The sequence below is a fragment of the Petaurus breviceps genome, unplaced genomic scaffold (genome assembly GCF_028583685.1).
Source record: "Petaurus breviceps papuanus isolate PSGF00001 unplaced genomic scaffold, PetGlider_PUasm1.0 90644, whole genome shotgun sequence".
In the NCBI taxonomy this organism is placed as follows: Eukaryota; Metazoa; Chordata; class Mammalia; order Diprotodontia; family Petauridae; genus Petaurus; species Petaurus breviceps.
Window position 1 is genome coordinate 8387415 of NW_027187298.1, and position 24892 is coordinate 8412306.

Sequence of the window (24892 nt, forward strand, 5' to 3'; positions counted from 1 at the left end):
AACTATGTATTGTCAGATACCAACAGAGTAACATTTAAAAACTAAGTATCTGATAAATGTTTACTGAATTAAGTATACAAAGGCTTATGTAAACTGGTGGTTAATGCCAATTACCTAAAATCATGTTCTAGTTCTCAGAAAATTTTATCCTAATTAGGGGTAGATATAAAGCTGGCCCTCAAGAAACTAACGCTGGATCAAAGAATCAGGCAGTTAATTATCCTTATTATACTCTTGTAGTAATAAAAAATAGTGGTAATCTCTCCTGTAAATTCCTATAATACTATACCTACACCTTACCCATAACACATTTTTAGCATTTCATCATGTGCTGTTTTATACTGTTCATGAAGTATATGCCCCAATTAAAACTCTTCAAGGGAAAATAACCTTAGGTTCTTCTTCAATATCTCAAAGTATTATGTAGCATAATATCTGTCACTAATGGATGATCAAAAGATATGTTGATATGCTTAACAATGTATAAAGCTTCAACTTTGACTCCATGCCAGTTTTAATCTGTTTGCTCAAAAGGCAATATAAGCTATATGCTACCAAATACAAAAATAAGATTCATTTTAAAATGTTTAAGAAAGTCTTTTTAATAAAGTATACAAAATAATCTTTAAAACTATGAATTTGAAAAAAAAATGGTTTTTCTGCTTTACTTAGAAATTGTAAGTTTTGCCATTTACTAAAATTAACTTTAGCCCACAAAAATATTTATGTTAACATTAAATTCCTTAATGCAAAAATTTAAAACACAATATGTAAATTATCTACTATGTGACTACTTTAAAAGAAAATTTTTTCCATATTAATTCTATCAAAATGTGGAAAACAACTTCACATATATATGCACAGAGATATTTATTTTCACTGCCTAAAATTTAATCATCTTTCTCCTTGGATAAATAAAAATATGACATCTTATGGCTCTTCCAGTTTTAATGCGCACACACACACACACACACACACACACACGCTCAAACTTACAGCTCCTTCTTGATCAACGTCTGCTCCCATATGCAGCAGGTATTTAACACATTCCAAATGGCCCTTACGTGCAGCCCAAACTAAGGGTGTTGTTCCATACTGTAAGAAAAATTTTAAATAATTAACATATATTATCTATTAAGTATATGTCAGAAAATATTCACATTCAATTTGATTAAAATCATACTTTGAAATGATTTATGTAACTATACTAGTTATGTCAATCTTAGAACTTCATCACTTTAATCATACAAATTCATGCTTTGATTAGGCCTTTATTATTATTTGGTAAATCTTTTGTTCATTCTTTATGAACTCCCTTCTTCTCCACTGTAATTCCAAATTTTTTCACATTCCTCAAGCCTCCAACCCCACCTCTGTCTTCCTCACTCTCAGCAGAAAAACTTGTCTCCTGCTCTTTTAGGAGGATCGGGGCTGTGTAGTACAAGATCCTTCATTCTTCCATCTAAATCCATTTACCAAAACCTCAATATTTCCATTTTTTAATTAAATTCTTTTCCTCTGCCTCCTGTCTCAGAGTATAAAAGTGACCTCCTTATTAAAGCTAACTCCTACTTTACTATGTTCTTGATCCTCATCCTCTCCTGATTCCTTTATGGCTTGCTCCATTAACTAAACCATTTTTTGTTACCCCTTTAATCTGCCTAGTTGTACTGATTCTTTCTCTTCTGAATATAAATATGCTTAAGTTTCCTCATCCTAAAAGAAAAAACCTACCCTTCACACTACTACCATTCTCCAGTGACCTTTGCTTCCCTTCACAGAATTGTAGAATCAAAGATTTAGAACTGCTTGAGATCTTAGATCACCTAAACTAATCCCTTCATTTCACAATGAGAAAATTGATCCAGAAGAGGTTCAGTGACTTGCCCTAGGTCACGGGTATTAACAGCACACAATTAGAAAGAAATTACATGGATCTGGTAACCAGGAAAAAAAAATAGCACCAGTCCACAAGACATGTGTTGCAACTGGATTATTACAAGAGAAATGAACATGTATATGGAATTCCAGGTGCAAGGAGTTCACAATCCAAACAGAAGCCTGCATATTATGAAACTGCAACAAATGTAAGAGGAGAGACAGTAATCTCCCTCCTAAAAGGGAATGGTATGGGAAGAGGAAGAGAGTAGTAGGGATGGGGAAAGGATTAGTCCCCTCTTGAAAAGGCAATGGTAAAAGCACCATTCTTTTCCCTTCCCTGCTAAACCACAAGGATAGGAGAGCTTATCTACAAGGGTTCCAGCTGCACAACTTCTCAGTCTGGAGCAGACTGACTGGTGCCTCTCTCTGTAGCTGGTTTGACTCTCAAGGACATACAAGTAATCCAGATAGGGGTACAAACACCAAATTATGTCAGTTGAGGGCAAGGGGGTAGGAAGGACAGGGGTGGCTTTGCCCTTGACATGTTCAGGGCCTCCTGTATACTCTGTGTCTTGTATTTCTAGAAAATATGACAACTCAATAAGACAAGTCAAGGGTGCCCCTTAATAGGTCAAACTATCAATTCTATGTGACTCCAAAAGCTATATCTCCAACTTTAATCATTTTGATGCTGTAAATTAGACTGGCCACTATATATCTCCATAAAAATATCCTACCATCACCTCAAGCCTAATGTGTAATTTATTAACTTTTTCTCAAAACCAGCACCCCCTTCAGATGTCTCCTAGGACTTTTATATATAGATATATTTTTAAAATTTATTTCCTATTAGTTTACAACATCCAGTTCCACAAGTTTTTGAGTTTCAAATTTTCTGTCCCCCTCCCCCCATCGTGGCATGCAATCCAATATAGGTTCTGCATATACCTTCACATTAAACATTAGTCAAGTTGTAAAGAAGAATTATAAACAATGGAATAAGCAACGAGAAAGAAGGAACGAAACAAAAGAAAGAGAAAAACAAGTAGTTTGCTTCCATCTACATTCAGACTCCATAATTCTTTCTCTGGATTTGGATAGCCTCTCCATCATGAGTCCTCTGGAGTTATCTTATAATCTTGCATTGCTGAGATCAGCCCAGTTTATCAAAGTCAGTCATCACACATACGATGTGTCTGTAATAGTGTACAAATTTCTCCTGGTTCTGCTCTCCTCACCCAGCATCAGTTTATATAAATCTCTCCAGGGTATTATGAAGCCCATCTGCTCCTCATTTCTTATACAGCACAATAGTATTCCATTACATTCATATACCACAACTTGTTTAGCCATTCCCCACTGATGGGCATTCCCTTGATTTCTAATTCTTTGTCACCACAAAAAGAGCTGCTATAAATATTTTTGTACATACAAGTCTTCCTCCCACTTGTATGATCTCTTTGGGATATAGCCTTAAAAGTGGTATTGATGGGTCAAAGGGTATGAACATTTTTATAGCCCTTTGGGCACAATTCCAAATTGTGCCAGAATGGCTGGATCAGTTCACAACTCCACCAGCAATGCATTAGTGTTCCAATTTTCCCATATCTTCTCCAGCATATTTCATTTTCCTATTTTGTCATGTTAGCCAGTCTCCCCGGTGAGATGTGGTACCTAAGAATTGTTTGATTTGCATTTCTCTAATCAATAGTGATTTAGAGCATTTTTTCATATGCTTATAGATATCTTTATTTTTTTCCTCTGAAAACTGCCTGTTCATATCTTTTGACCATTTATCAACTGAGAAATGATTTGTATTCTTATGAATCTGACTCAGTTCTCTGTATGTTTTAGAAATGAGGCCTTTATCAGAGCCATTGATTGTAAAAATTCTTTCCCAATTTTCTGCTTCCCTCCTAATCTTAGTTATATTGGCTTTGTTTGTACAAAACTTTTCAATTCAAGGTAATCAAAATTATGCATTTTGCATTTCTTAATGCCCTCTATCTCTTGTTTGGTCATAAATTCTTCCCTTCTCCATAAATCTGGCAAGTAAACTATTCCTGTTCTCCCAAACTGCTTGCAGTATCAGCCTTTATATCTAAATCATGAATCCATTTAGACTATATTTTGGTATGGTATATGGTGTAAGATGTTGATCTATGCCCAGTTGCTGCTATACTATTTTTCAGTTTTCCCAGAATTTTTTGTCAAATAGTGAGCTCTTACCCCAGACTCCTAGGACTTTTAATGACATAATTCTCTCAGTCACTCAAGCTCAAAACCTCAGAATTATCCTTGAATCTTCACTCTCTCATGCAATCAATCAAGGAGGCCATGCAATTCTAATCTGATTTCCTTCTTTTTGTTTCTACTGCCACCACTCTAGTGGAATAACTGTGCCACCACCTGTGGGGGATAACGACACTGGCTCTGGTGTCAGAAAAGCAACACTGGAAACCTGACTCTGAAACTTATCCTCTTTTCAGACTTGATAGGACCCTGAGGAAATCCTCTACCTGCCTTGAGTCTTAGCTTTTTCATCTGTAGAATTGGCTGGACTAAATTATCTCTATGAGTCTTGCTGCCTCTAAATCTCATATTCCTAGTCCTGAGCACATCATCTCATAACTGGTCTATTACAACAGCTTCCTAAACTGTTAACTTCAACCTCCATTTTTCTACCACTTTCCAATCACTATATGACCAACTACCAGATTAATTTTCTAAAAATATTTCATCATTAATCCCCCACCATCCAAAGAGTAAAGTTCAAATTCCTTAACTAGTATTCAAAATCTTCTACAACCTGATCACCAGCTACTTCTTCAATCTTACTTTCCCATATTCTTTTACAGAAACTTTGCATACAGCCCAACTAGTCCACTTACTGTTGCTCAAATATGTTCAAGAAGCTCAGAGAAAAGATAGGCATAATCAGTCCCACAGCCCAACATTCTAAAAGGGATGCTTAAGCAAAAAGAATCAGAAGCTCACAAGAACAAGATTCTAAAAATACAATTACAAATGGGCCCAATGAAAAATAAAAGGGGGAATTAACTAAACAGATACAGGTTTGGCTACCAGAGAAGCACTCTACCTAATGAAGTCTTCAAAAGTCAAGAGAGTACATACTGAATACAAAAAACTAGGAAGCCCTTATAACAGTAGTACCTAGAAGATTAAGGCCTAAAATTAACTGAACCTTATAAAGAATAATGAACCTAAGGAAAGTTAACAAAGAGATAATGAATGGAAAAGAAATTTTTGAAAAGTATACAATGATATCTTTTCTCAAGCAGAGTAGAAACACCACATTTTGCCTTGAAGCAGAAATAGTGCTGAAAAAAACAAAGATAGAACACTTTGACTAGAACAAGTATATATAGATGAAAGAGGTTCATGCTGGAGATGACAGTTTTGAGGGCATTGAGGACTGATAATCTAGGTGTCTGAGAGAGAAAGTTTACTAAAAGCCTGAAAAAAATTTCAGAGTATTATTATCTAAAGGTAATAAAGAGTATTAATAGCTACCAACATGTGCCTCTTTTTAATACTTTGAAAAAACAATCTTTTGCAAGTAATATTTTACAGCAGACCACATTTTTACAATCACGATGCTCTGTAAGGTGGCATTATGTTCTATTTTTTTAAGTGACTTCTCCCTCAACCAGAGCTGTCAACCAGTAGCTCATTAGCATTAGGAACGAAGTTCCTCCATCAAAGCCTGTTCCTTCATAGGGTATCCTCCCAGTTCTTGGATATACCAAGACGGGGATAATATAAATTCTTTTTTTTTTTTTTGGCCTTTTGGGGGGCAATTGGGGTTAAGTAACTTGGCCAAGGTTACAGGGCTAGAGTGTGGGGGGGGGGTGGGGGGGGGGGGGTGGGTGTGTGGGAGTAGCTGTGTGTGCGTGTGGGTGTGGCTGTGTGTGCGTGTGGGTGTTAAGTGTCTGAGGCTGGAACCAAACTCGGGTCAGGGTCCTCCTGACTCCCAGGGCTGGGGCTTTACTCTCAGAGCCACCTAGCTGCCCCAGATAATATCAATTCTAAGCTGATCAGGAGAAACCTTTAAATAAACCTACCTTATCAGTACAATTGACTTTAGCTCCATTTTTCAGTAACAGATATACAATATCTGCATGGCCTCGCCCAGCAGCCCAAATGATTGGATATACATTGTATTGCTGAAATATTGAAAACATAAAGAAAATCTTAGACATAAGGAGTCATCTTTTATGGTTATATATTTAGTATATTAATGGTCTTACATTTATATTTAGCAAATATTTATATAATTAGTAAGAAGTTATCAAAAATGCTCAAAATAAATGTCAAAAAAGCAAAAGTTAAATCTATATATTGCATATCCCCTACAAACACACTTCTCTATACTAAGAAATAGTCTGAATTATTAATAAAATCAATAAAGGACACAATCAGCCTTGAAGAATTTTACATACCAAATACATTTCATTTGAGTAACTTGTTCAGCGGGTATAAGACATAAGAATATAAAAACTTTCTTTATCAGTCTTTCAAATAACTAAACATTCGTAGCACAGAAGTACTAAATTCCACTGAAATCTGACATGGCATATAGAATTTATGAATATTTCTAAATGCTTAAGAAGACAGAATTTGCCTCTCATTATAATTAAAGGAAATTAAAAATTAAACTCCAAAAATTACTTTTTTTTTTTTCAGACTGGGTCTTCCTATCTCACCTAGGCTAGTCATGGGTCCAATCCCACAACTCATCAGCACAGAAGCCTTTCCTGCTTTGTTTCTATCCTGGGCTGGTTTGTTCCACCTAAGGCAGTCTGGTGGTCACCTGCTCCTAGGAGGATCATCATATTGGTGCCAGATTTAGTGTGAACACACAATAGGTTTTAGCCCAACTGCAGCTCAGAATTCCTAAATTCAAGCAATCTATTAGACTCAGCATTCTTAGTACCAGGGATCATAAGTATATGCTACCATGACTGGTGAGATCACTTAATATTTAAAATATCAGCATTTTACTTTTATGATTTCTTACAAATAACACGTGCCTTACAATAACTGCTAAAAAATAATCAAGGGTAAATAATTGGAAAAAATAAATTTTCAGTAGTTTTCTTACTGCTCACGATAATTTTTAGTATTCTATCTATCCAGCAACTGTGAGGAAATTTTCTTAAATGGAACAACTATTTCATCAACATTTATTTTTATGTAATAGAAAAAATAAACTCTAGAAATATAACTATTTACTTTTATGAATGATTATTAAAGAAAACTTACCAGTCCAGTGACATTTGGATTGGCACCTTTTGAAAGGAGCAAGTCTACTACTTCTGTACGACCTTTATAACATGCCCACATAAGAGCTGTCCATCCTCCCTAAAGAAAACAAAGAACATTATAAAAACCTCTATTTTTTCCAGTAGAGATTTATCATAAGCCATTTAGCCTATGAAACAAAAGCACTTACATATATTAGCTAGCACTAATCCTAACAAAATCATTGTGAGAAAGGGTAGAAGAGGAATGAGCAGATGTAACACTATGAAGAATTGAAATTATTTTCCTGCCGTCCCATCACAAAACCAACAATAGTACAGGGAACAGGAACCAGGTTTCCTAATAGGATTATAATCATACTAGGGTTTTACAGACAATGGGATTTTGAGATACAAGTTTTGGTACTCTAATTCAATCATTTCTTTTTTATAGATGAGGAAACTGAAATCCCATGATATCATAAGGAGTATACCTGTGATCTGGACCCATGTATCTTGACTCAAAATCTAGCACCGTTTCCATTACATCCCACTGCCTCTCCTTACAGTGCTGCCATAAGCACTCCTCTATAGCATTTAACTTGCAACTGGAAAAGAGGCTTTGTTGTATTGATTTGTTCCCTCTCAGCAAGCACTCTGCACCCGTACAGATGCACTACTGGTAGCACTGTAGATTCCTTCCTGGGAAGCCATATTACATTCAATGACTCACCCTGAATCCACAGACGTTACAAGACATCACAGCTACTAGGACACAATAGCTTTAGGAGCTTTTCTTCCTTACAGGGGAAGGCTGTAATACACAATGCTATATATATCATGACTTTGGAACAATCTCTTTAAACCCTGCATAGCTAAAAAGATATCCTGCTCTCTAGAGATTAAATTTATACATTTATTTAGTAAGGGTCTATTAGGTACTAGATGTCATAGATGTAAAGACTCCTGTTATCCAGTAATACTGACATTTAAGACTGTGGAGAGAGGGCAGACTATAATGAAAAAATCACAAGATTTTATCTCAAGAGACTTGAGTTCAAATCATAACTTAATACTTCTTAACTCTATGATCCTGATCAAATCATTTCAATTCCTAGAGCTCTAGTTTCCTCGTCTATAAAATAACAAAAAGTCAATTATTATGGTTTAAAATACTAATTTGTAAATTAACAGGTCTAGAGGCATTTCAATCATATGCTACATTTTTACAATCAAAAACTTTGTAACAGTAAGAATGCAACATAAAATCCAAAGAGATGAATATTAATCACTAAATAGATCACAAGGGAAATTGATAGAATATTGGGCATAAATTAATAAGTAAACGCAGTCTCTTCTCACTATATTCATCTCAAGAGTTCATTCTGCATACTGCCTAACTCTGGTTAATATATGTTCTATGTATATATATCCCTGTTCCATCGGATAAGAGTTCCATATCATCAGCTTCTTCATCATTCTAGCATACCTCATACTGATCTTTAATTTGGAGAACATAATATAGATCTCATACTCCTAAGGCCCTATCAATATGCTGGAGTATACCCTGTAGCTTTCCTAGGTCAGAGGCTGGCAAACTATCTGATATTTCTTAATTTTGCTGGCTCTGGATGACTGAAAGGCAGAATATCTTTTTTTCAAAGAGTATGATGCCATCCATGATGGTGTGAATACAGAAAATTGTCCAAGATTACGAAATCCAGTTTCTTAAGGCCTCTCTCAGTCCTAGAAGGGTTAAATTTACCCAAATCTCAATTTGTTTGTTTTTCCTGGCACTTTAAGAGTATTAACTAAATCTGTTTAAAAAAAGCACTGCTCCATCACATAACAGACCCAGTCAGGTGAGAAGAACAGAGGCAGAGGACATGTAGGAGTGTTTCATTTGATGCCCCACATAAATAACACTGCTTATCTACAAAGCCAAATCTCCTAGTTCCATTCAATAAGACACAGACCAGTTTGGCTCTGTGAATGAATCACTAGTCTGTGAATCGGGTAAAGGATCCTTCTTTCAAAAAATTTTTTATGTTATAGTGATCAAGATAACTAAATATGCTTTACCCTAATCAGGTTTGCTGAATAACTACTGTCTAAAATAGTGTCTCAGTATTTATTTCAAGTTTCTCTCCACTGTTTCAGGGCCAACAGATTGTCAGTCAGCCACAGAACAAGAACAACTGGTATTTGCTCTCCACTCAACTGAATTTTAGGTGATAATCATTTCTACAGCCAAGACCAGATGCTAAATGCTACTGTGCTCTCATTTTGAAATTCTTCTTCCATCAAGCCATTTAAATAAATAGTCAGGTCTCCTGGTTGAGGGTCATGCTTGATTCTGTTCCTCACTAACTAAGAGAATAGTGGAACAGTCAACTCAGATAAGTTGATGCCAGAAGCTTCATCCCATGAGTCACCTGACTGATACCTGCTGCTACAACTAGCAATAGTAGGTTCATCCACCCCATTTTATATGGGAGATATGGAAGCTCAATAATGGGCTCTTTGGGGAAAATGTAGTAATGTCTTGGCATTTTTTTAAAAAAACGTTCTGTTCAAAAGTTTGAGGGCATTCTTGAGGACCAGATAGTTCTAAAGGTGGAAACAGATGTGGGGCAAGATAACAGTTTTCTACCAATGAGCCAATTTAAACTTATCCATGAGGTCTAAGTCTGTAGTCATCCTTTACTACATCCTTGGCAGAATTTGTGTCATAGAACCCCAATGGTGACTGCAAGGTAAGAATAGGTATTTTCCTCAGATATTACTGCGGTCCCTTAATTTTATATTTCAAATTGTATAGAGAGCATCCTCTTCTCCCAGTCATCAATCAATACAGACACACATTTGGTCCCTGGTCATATGGTACAGCAATCTTACTTACATTATCCAGTCAGGCCACCACAGACATTTTCCCTTTATGTGTGGCTTCATGCAGGACAGAGTGCAATAAGAAATTATGTTCACTGTTGCTGTCAGTAGGCATGAAGTCCTTTTGTTTCCTACTGATTCCTACTTCTCATACTGAAATTGATGAGTCCTTTAGACAAGATGGAGGCATAAACCTTACCCATGGTGTTACCCAGGATATACATCTACAGTTGGAGGGTCAATTCCTTTTATCTTTTTTATAGTTTAAAATAATTATTAATAATGGCCACTCCTTTGGGACACAGTTATATTTGTGATATATATATATATATATATATATATATTTTTTTTTTTTTGGAAGGGGTAAGGTAGGGCGATCGGGGTCAAGTGACTTGCCCAAGGTCACACAGCTAGTTTCATGTTAAATGTCTGAGGCTGGATTTGAACTCAGGTCCTCCTGACTCCAGGGCCAGTTCTCTGTTCACTGAACCACCGAGCCGCCCCTATTTATGTGATACTTTAAAAACAGTGGTAAAATATTTCCCTCTGGCTCAATCTCCTTCCAAATCTAATATTTAATGCTATCTGATTCAAGAGTTGTACTATTACAGTATTTCAACAATCCCATAATGTGATTGAAGTAAATGGATCACAGAATGGGTTACCCAAGACATCAAGGGTGTTGTAATTTGATTTCAAGATATATATGACTGTAGGAAGGGTGGGGCTGGATCTAGACATATTTTCAAAGTATTCATGCAAGGTTAAATGTGTTAATCTGGCATACTGGAGAGGTTTTACTGACATCTCCTGGACAGCTTCTTCTACATGATTTAGACTATTAGATTTAACAATGATTCAACCATAATTACATTTAAAACCCCTCTGCACTACCCTTTAGATGGTCTGAAAGTCTGGTTCCCTTTACAAATGTTAAATGTTTAAATCCACTCCTATTGGAATTCAGTTTATTATGGACTAATGGAATTACTAGATGGGGCTTTATAATATAAAGTACAGCCATTAATATAAAAAAAGGGAAATGATAAATCTTGGAAGGTATGTGGGAAAGCTAGGGCTAGACACCATGCACTGCTGGTGGAGCTGTGAACTGATCCAACCATTCTGGAGAGCAAATTTGGAAGTATGCCCAAAGGACAATCAAACTGTGCATACCCTTTGCTCCACAGTACCACTGCTAGGTTTGTATCTCAAAGAGAGTTAAAAAAAAAAGGAAGGGGGAACCTATTTGTACAAAAATGTATGGGACAGGTAAAAGTGTGGTTTCTCAGAGACTATCTGTAAAGTAAGTCAGTCCTTAGGACTTAGGCTTAAGTTTCCATTTTTCTAGAAATTATGTGACTTTGAAACTTTAGAAATCTTTCTATATAGTTGCTCTATTCTAGTAAGCCCTTTTAACCCAGCTTACCATAGAAGAGTTAAGTTTCTATAGAACTGCAAGAATTGCTGAACAAGACTGCTGATAAGGAGGAATAGGCAGTAACCTTGGGAAAGAAGCTCAGTCCCTGGTTCTCAGACTAAAACTCCTAGATAATACTAAAAATAATGAAGAATGGAAGGGAGCTGGCAGCAACAGGTGGATCTGACCAATTGAGGAACAGACAGTAGCCTTGGGGCACTCAAGTCCTGATAAGAATGTGTCTAGGGTAAGACTGAAGGGGGTTCAGTATTCTAAGATTGTTACTGTGCCTGCGTAATGAACTTCATGTATTACATATATTATCCAACAAGATTAGAGCCTCATTAGTAATAATTTATGTTAATGTTTGTAACCCTTTTCTTATTTAACCCAGCTTTAGCTTCTGTACAGCAGCCTCCTCTCCTGGGCATTGTTCCAGCGACTGGACCGCCCACTTCCTGCGAGATTCTAATAAACTTCCTATCCTCACTTTGAGGTTTCCGAGTAGTCAATATGGGTTAGGGTCTCTGTACCCCACACAAAAACATTCATAGCAGTTTTTTTTTTGTGGTGGCTAAGAATTAGAAATTGACAGGATGCCCATCAATTGGGCAATGACTGAACAAGTTGTGGTGTATGATTGTAATGGAATATTATTGTGCTATAAGAAATGACAAGCAGGATGATTTCAGAAAAACCTGGAAAGACTTAATATGAACTGATACAAAGTGAAGTGAGCAGAACCAGGAGAATATTGTACACACTAACAGCAATACTACACAATAAAGAACTGTGAATGACTTAGCTACTCTCAGAAATACAACGAACCAAGACAATCCAAAAGTACTCATGATGAAAAATGCTATCTGTCTCTGGAGAAAGAATTGATATTGTCTGAATACAGAATGAAGTACACATTCTTTCTTTTTCTTTTTGTCTTTTTTTTGTTTGTCTTTGTTTGAACCTTCTTATACAAAATGACTAATATGGAAATGATTGCACATGTATAACCTATATCAGACTGCTTACCATCTCAGGGGGGAGAGCAGAGGGAAAAATAGAATTTGGAACTCAACTTAAAAAAATGTCAAAAATTGTTTTTACACGTAATTGGGGAGGAATAAAATATTATTTTAAAAAATAAATGTAAAGTGTAGCCATTAGTTTCTTTCTTCAGTGCTTCATTTTCAATTATTTCAGTTCAACTATAAAATCATTACTCTTACCATGTTTTGGTCCTAGACTACTAACTTCCTTTTTAGCTGCTTCTGTATACCTTAGCTCCTTCTACCTGTGCTGGAAAATTTTGCTTATTCTGATAACAGCCTGTTGTGTCTTAGCTGCTGACTTTTTGAAGCTATCTGCCACTCTGTAGGCATGAAAAAGTATGAAATTTGCCTTATTATCATTGAAGAGGGTATATGAGATCTTTTATCTAAACATACCCCATCAATGGATACAGGTATATTTGGAATCACAGACTCCATTGCTGGTTTTAATTTGTAGCATGTAGCTGTGTTTCCTTACTGATGTTTTCTAAATTCCTTAATACTGTAGAATACTAACTGACATCCAGTACATCTAAAGGCAAGTTTAGATAAGTCTCCATGCCTTTTATGAAATTTTGGAATAAGACACAAATCTGGCTTAGAAAATCTATACCCAATGGTTAGTCTATTATATAATTTTCTAAATTAGTATTATCTTCGTTTAAGGCCATTGACTCTGGGTTAGTTTTAAATAATATATTTTCTAAGTAAATAGGAAATAAAAACTGTTTTTAAATTGTGCTAATAACTCTTAATTTAGCCCTACCAACTAAAATTGTTTCCCTAAGCCCTTTCCCTACTATTATCCCTCATTCCAACCCAAACCACGTCCCTCACAATCAAATAGTCTTACTTACTAACTCATCCCTTTCCCTACTGTTTCCCTTACTATCCCTATTTAATCTTCAGCTTCTCTTGCTGTTTTCCAGACTTTTCTAGATCTTCATCAGTGACAGAATCTACAATAAAATATATGTATATTTAAAATACTAAAACTGATAATATTAAAAGAACTACTAGATCTAGTCAGTGAAAGTATATTACAACATCAACTGTCATAGTAAAAAGGAAAAGGATAATCAAAACAGTACTAAATAATCAAAACAATTGTCTTTTTTAAACTGGAGAAATTAATATATTTCCTTTAAAATTAAAAGTACGGAGGTGACATTAAGATATACAAAAATTAAATTTTTTTTAAATTTTATTTTCATCTTAAAAGATGAAAAAGATCATTTAAAAGAGAAATAAATTATACCAAGTATAGGGAGTGAGGTAGGAAAGTAGTCTGGGATAGAATAGCTCTTTTGTGGAGGATGAGACCAGAAGAGATAGCAAATCTATGAGAGGTATGGGATCATATGGAGACAAGGAGAGAAAAAATTAATAAAAATCGGTAAAAATTAGTTAAAACTTCATAGTTTATAAGCATAATATACAGCACAAAAATAAAACCAATACATATTTGGTTTTGAGAATTTTTTTTTTAAAAACACATTGACCTAAATATAAAGCACTAATATAAAGCAGAAAAGTTAAACAACTTAGACAGTATTCAAAGAAACATAAGCACAAATAATTATTGATGAAAGGAGTCCCAGAGAACATCCAGTCCAGACAATTCATTTCATAGATGAAGAAACAAAGGCCCAGAGAAGTAAAAAGACAGAATGACCATACCTCCTCAATCTTAAAAAAATCATCATGTGAATAATTCTCCAGCTAGCATACAAACTTCTGGGGAAAATGGGCTCCTCACATTTCTCTTCCTTCCTTTTTTTTGATTCACTTCTCAGTCCTGTGAAGAGGCTTCTGACCTTGTCACTTAATTGAAACTTTTCATGGACTCATTTGCATTTTTCATACTTGTCTATCCTGGTTGCACTTAAACATTCCATTCCATTAACATACCATAAATAACATAACTTTGAACTATACCAGGCTGCCTCTAATGAATTATCCATGTGGATAAAAGAATCTTCCATCTACCACAATCCCCACAATTTATTTAACCATTCCCCTAGTTTTTTTGCAATTCTATATAATGCTTCTATGAAAATCTCTTGAACACAGGCCCTTTTTTTATTCTTGCTAAAAGTTTCATCAAGATAATTCCTGTGTCAAAGGACATGATTTTTTAAACATTTCCATTGAAAACTTCCAAAATGCTCTTCAAAAAGTTACAAGTTTGTAATTCCAACAGTAATCAATGAATATACCTATCTGCACAATCTCCTCAGTAACTAGTTTCAGTCAGTCAGTTAAAAAGCATTTATTAAAGACCTATAAATGTGCCAAGCACTCTACTAAGCACTGAGGATACCAAGACCATAACAGTCCCTGATTTCAAGGAGCTTGGTTTCACTGGTTTTAATTACTGCTACCTATTTGATAGCTGAAAACCCTTTTATTTTATAGCTAAGGAAATTGGAGCCCAAAAAGTTTATGTGGCTCACCCAAGGTCATATGGGTAGTCACAATCATAGCAATAAACATTATTCCTACAAGGTGTCAGGCACTCTGCTAAGCAAAACACAAATAAGAAAAAGATACTACCCTCCTTTAAGGAGTTTACAGTCTAATGGGTGAAGATAACATACAAAAGAAAGCTAAAAGGGATGGGGTGGAGTGGCTTCCAGAGGATATCCAGAAGGGAACATGATATTCATGAAGCTGAAACCAAGCAGTGAAGCTCATAGAAAATGAAGAGCTTAGCTGGCAAGTTCTGAGGTCTCTATAAAGGAAACGAGTTAGCCCTGTATGCAGCCTTCCAATCAAAGGGGAGGGGTAGCTGAGGGTACAGAGGAGAATAGTACAATAGCAAAGCCAGGATTGGCCTTCCCAATTCCAAATCTAGAATTCTTTTCACTATACCAGAATTCTTCCTGGTCTAGAGTTCAAGATCTTGTTTTAAAATATTTTGATAACTGTATTGCAATATAATTCATTTCCTTATTGTTTTATACATTTAAGAATATTACTCTGAGAAGGGGTCCAGAGTCTTCACCAAACTGCAAAAGGAATCCATCACAACAAATGGCATACTTCAAAGCCTCAGGTGGCAAGGAAGAGGTCCAGGTTCTTTTATCTCAAATCCACCCTTCTTTGAACTATATCAAACTGCCTCTAATGGATTATCCCCTGGATCAAAGAATCTTCCATCTACCACAATCCCCACAATATGGGTCCCCATTGTCCAACAAGTCAATGCTATGTACCTACTTTCGATAATAGTGATGCTTGCTTGAGTTTGCAGAGCCATACACGACATATAAAAATATCTCCAATATCAAGAAACTAACTGCTACAATACCTGGAGGGATCACCTATTCTTTTCAGTTCTATACATGATTTCTCCCTGATGGAATGTAAGCTCCCTGAGAATAGGAACTATTTCATATCTGTCTTTCTATTGCCAGCTCCTAGCACAATTCCTGGAATACAATAAGCCTTTTATATATGTTTTATGATTGAGAAGCAGCAATATAAATATTAACCAGCAACTTAAACAAAGTTTTTATAGGATTTATTTTAGACCAAATTAGAGATGTACATTTCTAGGAATATTCAATCAGACCAATTTTATAGTCAGTGGGCAGGGGATGGCTTAATACAAAAAGGAAGATAATTGGACAAAATAAAAAGTTAGACTTGATAATTAACAATTGAACATTTTCAAATCCAAAAAATATGAATTTCCTTTGTTCATTTCTACACTGTCTAAAAATGTCAACACCACCTAAGGAGAATTAAGACTCATGCTTTAAAATGAAAATTGTGTGGCATGCCTAAGCTGAACTAAATTATTATTTTTTAAAATTTTTTTTATTAATTTGTTTGTTTCCTTTTAGTTTACAGGATTCAATTCCACAATTTCTTGAGTTTCACATTTTGTCCCTCTCCCTCCCCTCCCCTCCCCCCCATGGCAGCTTATAGTCAAGTATAGGATCTGTAAATACTTTCACATTATACATTAGTCAGGTTATAAGGATGGATTGTACCAGCTGGAATGAAAAATGGTAAAGAGGACACAAAACCAAATAAGAGAAGGAAAAAGATCAGGTATTTTGCTTCCACCAGGGTATAAACTTAGTTCTTTCTAGTTCTTTCTCTGGATGCACATATTTCTCTCCATCATGAGTCTTTTGGGATTGACTTATATCACTGCATTGCTGAGAAGGGTCCAGTCTATCAAAATTGGTCATCACACATATGTTGTGTCTGTAACTGGGTACAAATTTCTCCTGGTTCTACTCTTCTCACTCAGCATCAGTTCTTTTAAGCCTCTCCAGGTAAATATGAAGACCGTCTGTTCCTCTGAACTAAATTATTAAAAATGCTGAAATAATATCTTGAAAGCTGTAATCTTCAACAATGACAACTTTTTTTAAAGGGAGCAGTATGAAAATACTGTACTTTCTACCTCCCAAATTCATACTTGAAGACAATCAAAGTAATTTTTACAAATGTTTTAAAATGCAGCAAGGAAGTCCTATAAAAAAAATTATCCAAGCACAATGTTATGTTGAAAGAAATGTCAGAATATTAAGATCTGAAATTAATTGACACTGACTTAAAAAAATTTTTTAAAGGTCTATACTCACATAGATTTAATGAATAAAATTTCACTACATCTTATAGGCAACTGCATAGTTTAAAATGCTTTAGTATCATTTCACTTATTTAAAAATAAGACTCTATGCCTCTAAATAGTATATAATTGGGACAGCTAGGTGGAGCAGTGAATAGAGCACCAGCCCTGGAGTCAGGAGGACCTGGGTTCGGATCTGACCTCAGACACTTAACACACACAAACACACACACACACACACACAAACCTAGCCATGTGACCTTGGACAAGTCACTTAACCCCAATTGCTCTCCAAAAAGCAAAAAAAATTTTAGTATATAATTAGCAATATATTTGGAAATATACATACCATATCTTTATGTTCCAAATTAACATTGCATTTAAGTAGCTCCTTCACAACAGTTACATGGCCTTCTTTTGCTGCTGATATAAGGGCTGTCCAGTTATCCTTAAAAAACACACATTTTACCATTTCAAAAACAACAAACTTCCTTAAAAGTGAGAAAAACATTTAAAGTACATACAAAATAAAGAGGATATTGGAATGGTTTGATTAGCATCGACATACAACTTCATTCAACATAAAGATTTATCTGTCTACTGTATACTAAAATTTTTTAGGTAATAATAGTTTAGAAATTATTTTACAACTGCTTGTTCTGGCATTTCACTAAATTCCTAATAGCATACTAACTTAAGTAATCATTTACTATAACAAAAAATTGAAGACTATGTGATGATGCTTACGAAAACGATTCACCATCTACTACAGAAAAATCCCCAAATGATTTATTTTAGGCAATTAAAAAAAATAGCTGTCAAGACTTTTTAAAATAAAGAAGATACACTTTCTACTATAATTCCTCTTCATATGTATAACTTCAAAGAAAGATTTGAACAAAAAAACTAGAACTGATATGGTAGACATTTAATGTGTATGTGTGGAAATAAAATTTCAAACATTTAAATAACTAGGGATTTTTAAGCAAAGAAATAAACAAGATATGAATGAATTGCATACCACATCTTCTAGATTGCAATTAGCTCCATTCTTAAGAAGCTCTTTTACTATCTCAAGATTGCCACTTTCAGCAGCTAACATCAATGGAGTCTGGCCACACTGGAATAAAAAAGAAATATGACTTGTCAAAAAAAAAAAAACACAGGCTTTTATTAAAATGCCATGTCAAATACAAAAGACTTATAGGATTTTCACGAAGGCAAAATTAAAACTCTAGCTACCTGGACATTATGCTTTGATTCAGAAATATTATTTAAACATTTAAAATTTCAATATCTTTGATTTCTTGATGTAGATATTCTTTGCACATTGCAACCCTTCTGGTGACATGAACAGTTGGCTTTTCATAGTTGCTGTGAGAATACTCTAATTTTTAGAAAGTTACTTAGAACAAGCTAAATCTGCCTCTAAACCTTAAGACCTATTTCACATAAACTGTTACTTAGCCTTGCTTCCCCCATCTTGTATTTGTTCAGTTGATATTCTGAGTCCAATTTTACATTTATCCTCATTTAATTTCATTTTATTAGATTTAGCTCAATCATTCTAGTCATCATCTGTCAACCAATGGATTAGTTTTATCTTGAAGTTTAAAGCTTCTGGAAAACTTAATAAGTAGGCCATCTGTGACTTAATCTAAGTCACTTGTGAAAATTTTGAATAAATGAGTGCTGAAGACAGGCCACTGTGGCACTCACAAGGTCTCTATCGAAGCAAATTAAATTTTATTAATATAAATTCATTTTCTTTCCCTCCAATTCCCTGCACCATTAGAAGAAAAAGAACTTTCTTGTAACAAATACATATAGTCAAGCAAAACAAATTCCTTTCATGACTGTATTTTTAAAATGTCTCATTCTGTACCCCGATTCCATCACCTCTCTGTCAGGTGATATGTAACATATTTTGCTATCAATCCTTTCGAATCATGGTCACTGTTATAGTCAGAATTCTAAAGTTTTCAAAGTTGTTTGATTTTACAAGTTGTTCTTATAAACTGGTTTCCTGGTTCTGCTCAATTCATTCTTCATCAGTTTATACAAGATTTCAAAATTGCATATTTTAATAATATTAATATTATAGTATAAAGAGTTCTTCCGATTGTACTCCATTCTGCAGCAGTTCGTACACGTCTTTCCACGTCATTCTGAAATCATCTATTTCCTCATTTTTCATAGCACAACAGAATTCCATTACATTTATAAACAATAATTTGTTCAGCTATTATTCAACTGAAGGACATTTCTTCGGTTTTCAGTTTTTTGCTACCATAAAAAGAGCTACTATAAATATTTTTGAACATATAGGAATATTTCTTCCTTTGATCTCTTTGCGGCATAAGCCTAGCAGCTGTATAGCTGGATGAAAGGAAATACCTTTTTTAATAAAAAATTATCTTTTTATTACATTTTAAGCTCTAAACTCTTTCTATCCATCCCTCCTCCCCACCCCAAGCTAGAAAAGGGCACCATCTGATGGGGGGGAGTGGGTAAGGAGGGGAAAAGGAGAGGGAAAGAGAGGGAGTGGGAGAGAGAGGAAGAGAGAGAGAAGTGTGTGTGTGTGTGTGTGTGTGTGTGTGTGTGTGTGTGTAAAACCACACTATGCATACTTGTATTTATCAGTTCTTTGGAAGTCGACAACATATTCCTTCATGGGGTCCTTTATAGTTGATTTGAATATTTATAATACTCAGAATAACTTAGTCATTCACAGTTATTCTTCAAATAATATAGTTGTTACTGTATCCAACATTCTCTTGGTTCTGCTCATTTCCCTCTTATTTCATGCAAGTGTTTTCATGTTTTTCTAAAAGCAACCTGCTCATCATTTCTTAGCACAGTGGTATTCCACCACAACCATATACCACATTACCTTTTAATCACTATTCTGATCATTTAAACAACTTCAAAACCAACAACTAATTTATCAGTCCATTTCTCTCCATCTCTGCCATTCCATACTTTGCTAAATTTCAGATATATAATATGTAGAACATTCCCTTGATCAAGCAATCTAAGAACCTTGTTTAAATTAAATTAGGTTAGTCTGAGAAGACTAAATGTTCACAAGTCATCTCTTTAATAATACATTCTAGAATTTTGCCAGGAATTTAAATGAACATCACTGGCTTATTATATAAAGACTCTACCATATTTTCTCTTATAAAAATAAGGTCAATATTTTCATATTTCAGTTCCCTCCATGAAACTCTTATAGTCTCCATAATTTCTTCAGAATAAATCATACCTATAAGTTATTGCAAGTAACCCTAGTAAATACAGTCCATCTATATCCTAAAATGTATCTTATTATTCTTTTTTATCTTGCCAAAGGCACTACCCTTCCCATCTTCCTCATTCTTGATTATTTATATATATTTTTTTAACCTAGCCCTAGCACCACCTTGGGTACACTCATTCCTTTCATGGATGTACTGAATTTAGTATTTTGGAGCTCAGTCTCTGCATGCCCCCCATCCCCATTTATCCTTTAAGTAAGACAGTTTACATATTATGATAAATGATGCTTGCTTTCTATTTTTGTCTTTATTTCTGTCATCTACAATTATCTGAAAGAATTTATATATCTTTCAAATTCTATATTTTGCATAGTAAAAATAATACAAGATTTGGGTCAAAGGAACCCTATTCAAATCCCAGCTCTGCTGAATGTGTAACTTGAGGCAATCACTTGACCTTCTGAGATTGTTTCCTCACCTGTAAAATGAGAGGCGTTCTCACTCTAAATCTTTATTTCCTCATGGGTGTTTTCAAGGAAAGGCATAAATGTGTAGCATAAGTATTAATATGCTCAGATTAAAAACTGAGAGGAAAACTGGAAAGAAACTCAGCAGAAATTAAGTTAAGGACTAGGAATAGCTATTCATTTAATCTAACAAGTTCATGAATGTTTAATACTGTCTACGGAAGGCTCAGAACAGAACACGACAACAAAAAGAGACTGAAATTAGGGACAAATTAAAAGATAACTTATGAAAAATACAACATTTAAACCCAAAAAACTAAATCTCCTACGTTTACAGCACCAAACCAAACCAACTGATTTTCAGCAATAATCACTGTGGGTCACGGCACTGTCCTTTATCAGCAAGGAGGACTCTAGCAATAAATGAAAAAAACTGGTTTGTTACAAACATACCGTATATCCATTTACTACTGTCCTTTATAGTTGTATCTTTGGCAGGCTACTTATTTCAAGTATGCTTATGCACATTTTCAAGTATGCTTAAGTATTTCTGGAATTGTCTCCTTTGGAAATATCTTCAGAACCAATTTCCGAAACAAGAATTTTGGTTTTATCATTTTATAGTCACATTTGCTTTTTAAACACAAAATAAGATTGTTCAGCTCGTTCACGTACTTTATTAATTAGATTTGACACCTAGTAATTTCTGGCAAAAAATCAAGTACACTCTTGAAAGGATGAAGATCTGCCATAATTTTTAACATTTCAAAGAAAGTACTGTATGTTCCAAAGAAAATTCCAAAAGAGAATTACAGAATTTACAGCAATTTTAAGCAATGCCAGCATTACTGGAATAAGTACATAATCTTTCAGGGCAATTAGCTGGGGTTTTTTCTTTTTTTTAATCAATTATTTTTCAATTAACAATTATTTATTCTCTCCATTTCCCAAAGCCTCAGGAGAAACAAAACCTTTGACAAATATGCTTAATCAAGCAAAACAAATTCTCCTGACAGTTATATCCAAAAATGTATATCTCATCTAACAAAACGAGCCCACTACCTCTCTGTTAGAAGGTAGGTATCATTATTTATTATTGGTACTCTGGAATGGTTGGTCTCAAAGAAACTAAGTTTAACGTGGATAATACTCATTTAGATAAAATTCTGATAAAGGTTTTAAAAATTAGTCACATTACTTTATTAACTACCTTTAGCATGTCTGTGCCATGCTTAACAATATACAAAAATGTATTCACAATGTCTCATCTGATCACTATAATAATTCTTTGTGAAATGCATGAGTTTTCTCATTATATGGTACATAATAATAATGCAGGAAAGTGGATAAAATCATTTTATGAAAGATTTTCAACAAGAATTAAAACAAAAAAAAATGTTTTCTGATTTCTGGTAAACACTTAGCCAGAAAAATTCCATTAGCTAGAGCACTAATTAACTAGCATTCTAGCTTAACAAGAGTTTACTGTACAGGGGCGGCTAGGTGGTGCAGTGAATAGAGCACTGTCCCTGGAGTCAGGAGGAGCTGAGTTCAAATTCGGCCTCAGACACTTAACACAAAACTAGCCATATGACCTTGGGTAAGTTACTTAACCCCAATTGTCCTATCTTCCCCCCTCCAAAAAGCAAAAAAATATATCATACATGCACTGGATATTATATTATTGGGTCTTAGTCTTCAGAAAGAAAAAACAAAACTGCCTAAATATTTTACTTGGGGTACTAAAGGGTATAAAATGCAGATGGAAGTATCTTTAGACTTCCATGAAAATAAAATAATGTTCTTCAGCAGTTAAAGAATCAAAATATTTGACAGTATCTCCCTAAACTTTAGAGGGAACCATAACCAAACAATCTAAATACATGCAAATTCTATTATTATTCTACTTTTCATCAAATTTAATTAGATATAATCATTCACTGATTAGAAAAGATATTCATTTATATTCATTAAGGAATATTTTGTGCATAAGCCTATGTTATATACTATAATGAATAGACTACATACCTTATGGCACCAAAATCAAAAAGCTCTTTTTAAATGTCTACTGATGTCATTTTTTTTTAACCTTCCAAATGAAGCTATTTGTTCTGATTCATTTTGACTATGAAGACAGCTGTGAAGTAGAATTTAATTCCTCTGTCTTCCAAAGAAGAAATTTCTTTACAACTTGCTATTCCAAATAAGAAATGTCTATAAAAGAATTATATCTCAAGTTTCACAGTAGGTCTGTAGGCACTCAGTAAATATCTACTAAATTCAAGTGAAGATCAAACAAAGGTTTCTAATAAAAGATTTTTTAAATTAGTAAAATTAGTCCTTTTCTAAGATGCCTCACTAGAAAACTTTATTCCTATGTTAATCATGTGATAAGTATTCATTAGTTCCAGTATATACTCTTATTTTTAATTCAATAGGGTCAGATAGTAAGAAAGATAACTAATGGACAGTTTGCTCTCTTGGTATTAACATGATTTCAAAAGAGCTGGAGGAAGAGAATGTTGAATACCACCAACTCCCCTCAATCATGGTGAACCTGTAGAAATAAATGGACAATAATCACATATTAGATGTGATATAATCCATATCACTGGGAGGAATATTCATAAGTAAGAACATATCCAATGATGTACTGAAGAATCACATTTTAACTATTATTGAGTCTACAATCCACTAAAATCTCCCAATTTTTTTCAAACATCTATTATACTTATGTCTATCCCATTCTGCTCATTTTAACCCAAGTGTAAGACTTCACATTTATCACTATTCAATTTTGTCTTACTAAATTCAACCTAACATTCAATCCAGATGATATCTTTTTGGACCCTGAGTGTGATCTAATATATCAGTTATCTTCCCTAGCTTTGTGCCATCAGAAAATCTTATAAGCAAACCATCTATACTTATATCCAAATTACCAATAAATTGTTAAACACAGGGCCAGTCACAGATTCCTTCTAAGCTGACATTAAACCAGTAATGATTACTATTTGGTTCTGGACAATTGATGAATCAATAATCATTTGTTATGTTGTTATTATGTAAAAAACAGTTTGAATGTACAGAGGATAAAAAAGAAAAAAAGAAAATATCTCCACTATCAAAGAACTTACAGCCACCAGAAGACAAAACATACCTATAAAAACATGAAAGAAATACAAGGTATTTCAAGAGAGGAGCATTAGGAACTGGGGTGTTAAGGAAAGGCATCATGTAAAAAATGGTGCTTGAGCTGCATTTTGAAGGAAGCAAGGGATTCTAAGGCATAGGTTAGGAGGTAGTGCATTTCAGACATGAGGAGATGGACAGTGATGGTCCTAATCTTAATTTCTAGATTTTCAAGAATAAATAATTCTCAAGAATAAAGCTTTTTCCCAACTACTATATTTTTGGGTTCATTTAATACTGGGTTGCTATGTTCAAATGCTTCTGGGTCTTGACTAATTCAGTTTCTCAGATCTACTTCCCTATTGTTTTTAACATATGCCAAATAATTCTCATAATTTGTTGTTGTTGTTGTTGTTGAGCTATATCCAATCTTTGATCCCATTTGGGGTATTCCTTGTATAGATACTAGAGCAGTTTGCCATCTCCTTCTCCATTTCATTTTACAGATGAAGAAATTGAGGCAAACAGGGTTAAGTTAGTCAGGGCCACTAAGCATCTGAAGTCACATCTGAACTCAGAAAGATGAGTCTTCCTCACTCCACACCCAGCATTCTATCCATTGTGCTACCTAGCTGACCCTTTCATGATTATTGTTTTATTATATAATTTGAAAATAGGCAATTAATTTCCTCTAATTATCTTAACAATGTAGCACTTAGATACAAAACCTCAAATATACTCGATACTTTTCCAAATCCCTTAGCCTCTTCTGCCCTCTGAATGGGGGGCTAGACGATGAAACACTAAACTCAACCCAAAACCTTCCCTTATAGAGGACAGACTCCAATGTGACCCTACTTTCCAGCTTCCTCTTGTGCACTGTCTTTCCCCATTAGGTTATGATTTCCTTGTCTTTTTTTATCTTTAGTGTTCAGCACA

The 24892-nt window shown here is 34.5% G+C and overlaps 1 protein-coding gene across 7 annotated transcripts in view; it reads right to left on the reverse strand.

Annotated features, from left to right (window-relative positions):
- Positions 1-24892, reverse strand: part of KIDINS220 (kinase D interacting substrate 220) — a 183598-nt gene that overhangs the window by 141339 nt on the left and 17367 nt on the right. For all 7 annotated transcript variants that reach the window (XM_069064799.1, XM_069064798.1, XM_069064796.1 and 4 more), the window contains exons 3-7: positions 18116-18214; positions 17444-17542; positions 7168-7266; positions 5967-6068; positions 997-1095 (exon numbers count right to left, since the gene is read on the reverse strand). In XM_069064799.1, coding sequence (XP_068920900.1) covers positions 997-1095; positions 5967-6068; positions 7168-7266; positions 17444-17542; positions 18116-18214 — 498 coding nt within the window. The remainder of the gene's footprint in view (positions 1-996; positions 1096-5966; positions 6069-7167; positions 7267-17443; positions 17543-18115; positions 18215-24892) is intronic.